Source organism: Sceloporus occidentalis, unplaced genomic scaffold (genome assembly GCF_023333645.1).
Source record: "Sceloporus occidentalis isolate IW3139 unplaced genomic scaffold, rSceOcc1.0.p SCAF_174, whole genome shotgun sequence".
NCBI classification, from domain to species: Eukaryota; Metazoa; Chordata; class Lepidosauria; order Squamata; family Phrynosomatidae; genus Sceloporus; species Sceloporus occidentalis.
Genome location: NW_028317154.1, coordinates 1,830,633 through 1,838,878, shown reverse-complemented (window position 1 = coordinate 1,838,878; position 8,246 = coordinate 1,830,633). Strand labels below are relative to the sequence as shown.

At 43.7% G+C, this 8,246-nt stretch overlaps 1 protein-coding gene across 2 annotated transcripts; it reads left to right on the top strand.

Moving 5' to 3' along the window:
* Positions 1-261: 261 nt before the first annotated feature.
* Positions 262-7,545, top strand: LOC149279256 (set1/Ash2 histone methyltransferase complex subunit ASH2). 2 transcript variants are annotated; one of them, XM_089501409.1, is made up of 15 exons: positions 262-297; positions 603-745; positions 1,361-1,449; positions 2,338-2,432; positions 2,934-3,029; positions 3,405-3,500; positions 4,449-4,521; positions 4,759-4,852; positions 4,976-5,193; positions 5,283-5,450; positions 5,696-5,889; positions 6,079-6,171; positions 6,487-6,585; positions 7,223-7,282; positions 7,438-7,545. In XM_089501409.1, exons 2-15 carry the CDS (start codon positions 627-629, stop codon positions 7,543-7,545), a joined length of 1,602 nt encoding a protein of 533 aa, XP_089357535.1. In that variant the 5' UTR covers positions 262-297; positions 603-626. The 2 variants fall into 2 exon arrangements, with proteins under 2 accessions (XP_089357535.1, XP_089357534.1); XM_089501408.1 differs by lacking the exons at positions 262-297; positions 6,487-6,585 and having other exon boundaries at positions 627-745.
* The last annotated feature ends 701 nt before the right edge of the window (positions 7,546-8,246 follow it).

Sequence of the window (8,246 nt, the reverse complement as noted above, 5' to 3'; positions counted from 1 at the left end):
TGTAATTGGTATTGAAGCTCTTTTTTCAGGCCATGGGTCACCAAGTTCTTGTAGGGGGAGGGCATGTGGGTATCCCTTGCCCCAGTTTAAAATATTGAGGTTCAGAACTCCAGGAGGAATCCCCTGTTGATTGGGATCTTGCCGAGATTTGGTCCGTCTTCTCGATATATATTTTTTTTTTTATATCATTTATTGTTATTATTTATGTTGAATGTGTTTGTGTGTTTCAGTGACTCCATCCAGCTGACGACAGCATCCGGTGTGGATCCAGAGTCTTCCAATGAAAAGGAGGGTCTGGTATGTACTGTCATTCACTGTTGCCCCCTAGTACCTTGTACTTGACTGTTCTTTTGTATTGAAGATTAGAGACACGATCCAGTGAGTCTGAATGGATGCCCATAAGGGCCAAGAGGAGGACGTTTGAGTTGGCTTTCACAGCTCCGCCCTTGGCAAGCTGATCCAAGGCAGACGTTGAGCTGGGCCAAGCCACTGTAACATTTCTTCTTCTTAAGCTTGGTTTTATTAGATGGGATGTCTCTCGCTGAGCCGCAGGACGCTGCCGGTATGCTCATAGTCTCTCTCTCTCTCTCTCTTCGTGGCAGGAAGGGACAGGTGATGGTGAAACCATGGACACGCAGACCGGCTCAGTTGATGAAGATAATGGACGCCAGCTTGGGGAGATCGAGCTGCAGTGCGGCATCTGCCTCAAGTGGTTTGGCGCTGACCACTTTGGAATAGATACTACGTGAGTATTACCCCCGAACCCCTGCGTGCTTCATTCGCATACGCATCTCCCCGATGTGTGTGTGTGAAGGAGGTGGTGCGTGATCATGTATTCCTCAACATGTATTCATATTACTATCCAAAGCCCCTTCCTGCCCCGGAGGGTTTATAACTACCCTATAGAAGAATCAATATTTTAAACTATATTAAACGTAAAGTATATTTAACCCTTGATGCTACACGGCTTATGTACTGTAGCTAGGTTTGCTGCTTTTCCAACCCTCTTATTTAATGGACTGCATGTTGTGCAGTGCATGCTGGGAAAGCACAAGGCAACGTATAAGAAAATTATACTGTTGAGAATGTCTTGCACAACATGATTTTAATTTATTTTATAAGTGTGACAGAAAATGGCTGCTGTATGTGAATGAATTATCTTATGAATCCTCGGTTTAAACATAGATTTAGACCGATGACTGCTCTTTATGTTTCCAAAAAGGAAATTGTTGTCACCGTTCTACTCAATCCTAAGGAATCTGTTGCTTGATTAGTTCTGATCGTTCTGTTGATGTTTTTTTTTTTTAATCATTATTGTAGCTTTTTTATTTTAATATTCCCTGTTTTATTCATCCCGTAGGTCATGTCTTCCTTTTATGACCAACTACAGCTTTCACTGCAACATCTGTCACCACAGCGGGAACACTTACTTCCTCCGAAAACAAGCTAGTAAGTGTCCTAGAGGATCACCAGACGCAAATAGTGTGATAGATAAAGCAGGCGTTCTGCTTTTAATTCAGCTTCTACACTATACACCGCCATGGGCCGACTCCGGTGAGATTCACCTTTTAAGAAGGGTCTTGTTGGCCCTGTATCCTACTGGATTAAATCAACCCTTTTTCTTGAAGGCGTTCTTAGACTAATGCATTGTGCAGGGCCAGCTCAGCTCTTGTTGCCATAGTAGGGTTGTTGTCATCCACCATGATGGGTGATCTATAGTAGTCTCACGTAATGTTGTCCCCATGGGTCTTCTGCTGTCCTAAGAGGGTCTTCATGGTTGAGGTCCTTTAGATGACACCTTAATTGTACATTCTTTCTTGGTAAGGATGCGGGTGAGTATTAAAATGACTTTCTGTGAACATGCAGGGTGGGGTGATGTAGAATGCCTTGGTAACCAACGGAACATTAGATGTGAATGCATCCAGTTGAGCGGATTCTGATGGTGCTGCTTTTCTCCAGTCCAGGACTGCTTGGTATATTTTTGTCTGAAGACCCAATGACTGGAGAACATGTATTTGTGAATGAGAGCCCAGCCGGTCCTCGTACGAGCGTTCTTAGACTATTCAGTTCCCCGCAGATTAGTGTCTTGTATAGGTGAAGTTCTGGAGATCTTCGTTAAGAGCGGCCGTTACTGTAAGGAAGCCCCTCCGCCGGCGATCTTGAGTGATCTGCTCCTAACTACACCTCTCGCAGAAGGGGCCGAGACTGTTTAACCCCGAGGATGACACTGAAGAGTGACTTGTGGATATTCCCAGATGATTGGGATTCTGTTCACCATTTTAACGTGTGTGTGTGTGTATATAATATACTTTATTCTGTAACTTTGGTTTATTTCAGACTTGAAGGAAATGTGTCTTACTGCTCTGGCAAACCTAACGTGGCAGTCTCGTAACCGGGATGAGCACCCAAAGACCATGTTTTCTAAAGATAAGGTACGGTACCCAGCGGACACCCAGAGTAAACGTAAACGCCTGACCTTGATACAGTTTGAGGGGCTAGCTCTCACGACCCAGACACCTCATGGAGATCAGGACATGCCACGGATTGCGCCAGCGTGTGATGTGATCACCGGTTTTGTCAGTGAATGTCCTTATGCGACTCGCTTATTGCTGCAAGAACAGGAAAATGCTCTGTACGGTGCGTCCGCTGAGGCCAGTACAACCATTGGTGTCTGAAGTCAGGCTATGAAAGGGCCTCATAAATCCCCCCCGCACGCTCTACTGCGGGGGGAGCACGCTCGGGAAAACGGGAGCTTACCGACGATACCCTACAAAACAAAAACCGACTTCTCTCACAATGTAAAAAAAAAAACCCCCACACTTCTCCACGGTATTAAATTCTTCTGAGTACCAGCTGAATTAAAAATAAATAAAAAAAATAACATTTGTCTCTAACTTGTGTATTTTTTTTTTCCTCTTTCTTCTGTATTTAAGGATATAATTCCATTTATTGACAAATACTGGGAGAGTCTGACCACCCGACAGCGACCTGGGAAAATGACCTGGCCGAATAGTATTGTGAAAACCATGGTACGCGTCCAAATTTGCCATGGCAACGCTTACTGTATTGAGCATTTTACCAATATTTTACCGCTATTTGCGGTGTAAACGCCGACGCACGCTGACGAACGTCTCCAGCGGCTGTAAGAACTGAAATCTGTTGGGATCTGCCCACCTAGTTGTGTAAACCGCTCATGATTCTTAGATCTTTTTGCTTATGTCCGCGATTTATGGGATTTAGAGCTGACGGATCGGCATCGTCCCCCCCCCGCCAGCCTAACAGGCTTCCAACGTCTTTACATGTTTTGAAATAGTTTATAATTACAGATTTATTTAATATACTACGTGTGTGACTGTCGTATATATCTGTCCGCTCGCCGCCTTAAACTCTCCTCCTCGTTTCAGACTAAGGAACGAGACGTCTTTTTAGTAAAAGAGCATCCTGATCCCGGCAGCAAGGATCCAGAAGAGGACTATCCAAAGTTTGGCCTCCTTGACCAGGTGAAATCACTTAGTTTACAGTAGTTTTTTTTGTTAACCTTTTTAAAGGAGATCAATGTTACTTGCGTCACTTTAACCCCTTCAATCCCAGGGGGTTTTGGTACCTCAGGTCCCTGAGCAATTTTGCCATTTTTTGCAGTTTGTCAGTTCAGCGATTTATTCTCCTTTCCTGTGAATAGTGTACCCATGTAAACTATATATGTTTTCAAGGAGAGATAGAGCTTTCTTTTGATACCATAGTTGGATGATTAGCTGAAAATTTAGGATGAGAAATTTACTAAAAACTAGCAAAAATGAGAAAAAAAAAAAACCTAATTTTGTTTTTATACATTTTCCCTCTGAATCCTCACAAAATTAGTGATGGAAAATGCCCTCCAAGTTTATCAATTCAGGTGTCCTAATTTTAGAAATCTGATATGGTGCGTACGTACCGGTACGTCCATAGGGGACTGAAGGGGTAAAGAACAAAGTTTTAATTGAAACTAATTCTAGTTTTCCATAGTGTTTTGAAAGCGACGTATGTTTATCACGTGTGTCTGTGTTCTAGTTCTGTTATCCAAGCCCAATGTACTAGACAGTAACAAAGTGTCTTGTGGTAAATAGAATGGCGCAGGTGATTCTTTATGGCAATGCCAGTGAAGTCCGTTCCCATGGACAGTCTGACCAGCTTAAGTCTGTGTGATTAAGACTGAGCCCTTCTGTTTACCCCAGCCAACCTTAGTCGGGGTGCAAATGACTAATATTCAGCTTCCGGAAAATATTTAGCATACAAAAGTGAGTACACGGGTGAGACAAATGTAATCTCACAACCTTTCCCCTCTCGAAACCTGTGACCCCCCCGAGATAAGGTGAAGCCCGAAGAGAGACAAAAAAGCCTACCTTTTCTTAATATGATACTTGATTACAGTGTGATAAACTTTGATATAATAAGAATTTTTTCTGTTTCAGGACCTCGGAAGCATTGGCCCAGCATACGAACAGAAGCAGAACAGCGCTGTATCCGCTGGAGGTGGATTAAACGGTAAAGAAACTTTTTTTTTTTTTTTTAAGCGTCTGAACCAAGAGGCTGGTACAGAGCAGGTTTACCATCTACCCTACTGGTGAAAACAACCTTTATTTAGCGTCTTAGACAAACTAAGCAGAAGAAGTAAATTGTGGAACACTTTAGTGTTAATCGGTAGCGTAAATATGTAAAGTTGGGTGAAGGAGATCACTGAAACCGGGGGTAAAAGCACTAACGTGGAGCGTCGGCTTTTAGGTTCTTCAGCAGCCAGCAGTTCTGCCAAAGGACGAGGAGCGAAGCGTAAGCAGCAAGACGGCAGCTCCACCAGCGCGGCCAAGAGGACGAGGAGGTACAGCCGACGACAATAAATGGGAATGGGTTTCAACGCTACTGTTACCTGCGTTTAAGCTAGATTTCACTGTTCTATGTATTCTTACTCTGTTCCTTTACCATTACTATGTCTACCTTGCAGCGACCCGCTCTTCTCAGCACAGCGCCTCCCTCCTCATGGGTATCCTCTGGAGCATCCATTTAACAAAGATGGCTACAGATATATCCTGGCGGAGCCGGACCCCCATGCCCCCGACCCTGAGAAGCTGGAGTTAGACTGCTGGGCCGGAAAGCCCATTCCCGGAGATCTATACAGAGCGTGTCTGTATGAACGGGTTCTCCTCGCTCTACATGACAGAGGTGAGGAGGGGGTGCCTGGTTAACAAACCCCTCGATCTGTATAGATGCAGAACTCCTTTTTCATGAATCCAACGTGTTGCTTTTCACAGCTCCGCAGTTAAAGATATCTGATGACCGACTTACTGTTTTGGGTGAGAAAGGCTATTCTATGGTCCGGGCGTCTCACGGCGTGCGGAAGGGATCCTGGTATTTTGAGATATTTATTGACGAGATGCCACCGGACACGTCTGCGAGGCTTGGGTGGTCTCAGGCTTTAGGTGAGGAGACTTTTAATGCTCTGTACGGATCGCGCTGTTTAGGGTATAATTGTTGAGTTATAATATGAATAATGTCATTTTGGCTTTTGTTCTGCAAGGGGATTCTTCCTTCAGTGGGTCTTTTTGGTTTTTTTTTGTTAAGGGCAGGACAGAGACCTCTGATGGCTGTTCTATACAATTCATCTTTCTTGTCCTAACTAGATTGCAAAGAAGTTTTATGGTGGAGCAAATCTGTTATTTTCCAGGAAACCTCCAGGCTCCGCTCGGCTACGATAAGTTCAGTTATTCCTGGCGTAGCAAGAAAGGAACCAAGTTCCACCAGTCGATAGGAAAACACTATTCCGATTCCTACGGACAGGGAGACACCCTGGGCTTCTACATTCGCCTTCCGGATAGCACAGAGACCGCGCAGGCGCTGCCTGACACGTATAAAGACAAGGTACGGCCGTTGAATGCTGCTCGCTATGGATATTGTGTCTTTTTAGGTGAAAAAGTGCTTCAATAATGCAAAAGTTATTTAATTTGTTTTATTCCCCCTCCTGTCTCTCGCTCGGTTGCTCCAGTATAGTATTTGTTAGCTTGGGGATTATGTTCTATGTAAAATTTTATTTTATTTTTTTTATGCAAGGCTTTGATCAAATTCAAGAGTTACCTCTATTTTGAAGAAAAGGATTTTGTAGACAAAGCCGAGAAGAACTTGAAGCAGACTCCAGGTAGCGAGGTGAGTGCAGGACCCCACTCACCCACTCGGGATCTTTTAACCAGGCCCGACGCGGTCACGTCGTAAGGACTAGTAATGGTTTCAGTGTCACCAGGGTACACACGGCGGAGGCTCGTGAACAATGTCATATTACTCGAGTAACAATTCCTAGTGTTTGTCTCGCTGTCCTATTTGTTGCCCTTACTGAGATGGGGGGTCTTGGGTTGAACATGGTGGGTGGGGGGATTGTGTGTTGAACATGAAGTGATTGTGCATATTGGACTAATGATCATTGTGGTTTATTTCATTGTCACCTCTGTGTGTTTGTCTTCTCAGATTGTATTTTATAAGAACGGAGTCAGTCAAGGTGTCGCCTATAAAGATATCTTTGAGGGCGTTTATTTTCCGGCCATCTCGCTGTATAAATGCTGCACTGTAAGTGTATATACGTTCACGCGTACGTTTCCATACTCTTCCGTGTACAGCTGTAACGTCTTCTGTGTTCCGTAGACTGTTGGCTTCTCATCAGAATTTTGAGGAACGTTTTTTCTTTTTTTATTTTATTTTTTTTCTCTCAAATACATTTAAGAAATTCTGTACCGTTTTTTTTTATATTTCATTAGTTTCTGTTTAATTTGCCCTTTTCTGTCCCATTTTAACCTCATAATGCTACAAGGATAGTTGTGCATGTGATATATGCCGCCAACTGGCACTGCTACTATGTAAAAGTGCAAACAATAAAGGGTCTTTCTGATGGGTATCTCACCCTAAACATATGTAATGTAATGTAATGTATCTGTTAGAAACCCACTTCATGTGTATAGCATGGTGCGCAGCCATCTTAATTTCCTTATCTCGCAATCTACATGATTTTTCCTCCCCATTATGTTCTCTCTTCCCCGTGCTTAAGTTGTCTGGTTCAGGCAGGCTTTGTAAGAGTGGGTGAAGAGAAAAGTGGGTCCGGATAGGGAACTGATGAGAGAATTTGACACAAGATGGGACTCCGATAAACTATTTAACTGGTGTGAAATATTAAAGAGAAAATATATTTATAATTCTGCTTTTCCTCTAGGTTTCTATAAATTTTGGGCCGTACTTCAAATACCCTCCAAAAGAAAAGTCGTTCCGTCCTGTGAGTATCTCCTTCATAAAAATCGGCTTTATTGCACAGATTTGCATCTTGACGCTAGGTTTTCTTGCCTCGCTGTGGCTTGTCTGGATACGCTGGTTTAGTGTCTAAAGCTCGTTCTGCTAAAGTCCTGACCCCATCTCTGAATCCCCTTGCAGGTGAGCGACATGGCGTGGAAGGCTGTGGTGGAGCACACTCTAGGAGATGTCCTCTACCACGTGGAGACTGAAGTTGACGGCAGAAAAAGTCCTCCCTGGGAGCCTTAATTTCCCCTCATCCCCAGTGTTTACGTTTCTAGTAATCCAAGAGCGTCACTAAACTATAATGGAAGCGCGGCAGAAACCCAAAGTTTTATTTTGTATACTTGAATGGTCATTGATGTTCCTTTTCCACCTATGCCTCGTATCGTTACTACATGGTCAGTCAGGCAGGGTTGAGGCTCGTTTGGGGCTCTCAGCGTTAGATGTGTTTCCCAGGACTCTATGCTTTCGCAGTACAAGGACTTGGCCCTCTCTTACCGTTCGTGATCATAACTCGGCGCCAGCCAAGCGACGCTGCCTCATCAATCGTATCATTCACTAAAGCAGGAGGTTGCGGGAGGCTTGTGCTTTCAGCATACAGATTTCACTATGGATTGTGAAGGGCCATACCTGGCAGGTTTCTCTAGCGCGTAGGGCCAAGTTGGCCCTGCATAATTTTAGCTAGTGAGGTTGCTTTCACGAAATCTCGCTGATTTAGCTGGATAATTATACGAAGGCAAGCTCTTCTTGCTGAAATAGGGTAATAGAACTTGGTCCTGCCTGATTCGTAGTCATTACTCATTGTGACTTAAGCCCCCAACTTCCAGTATCGCTTATAGATCCTGCTTGTATCTAGTTACATGTGAGCTAATCTTGTTTTTCCTAAGAAAAGAATAAAAAAAAAAAAAAAATGCATTTTGACACTGTCATTAAGGGGTTAAACAAAA

Excerpts from the sequence above, each read along its gene's own strand:
- LOC149279256 (XM_089501409.1), top strand. The coding sequence starts at position 627 with ATGGACACGCAGACCGGCTCAGTTGATGAAGATAATGGACGCCAGCTT. Across the intron at positions 746-1,360 it reads CACTTTGGAATAGATACTAC|GTCATGTCTTCCTTTTATGA; the intron begins GTGAGTATTACC and ends TTCATCCCGTAG. Across the intron at positions 6,586-7,222 it reads CGCTGTATAAATGCTGCACT|GTTTCTATAAATTTTGGGCC; the intron begins GTAAGTGTATAT and ends CTTTTCCTCTAG.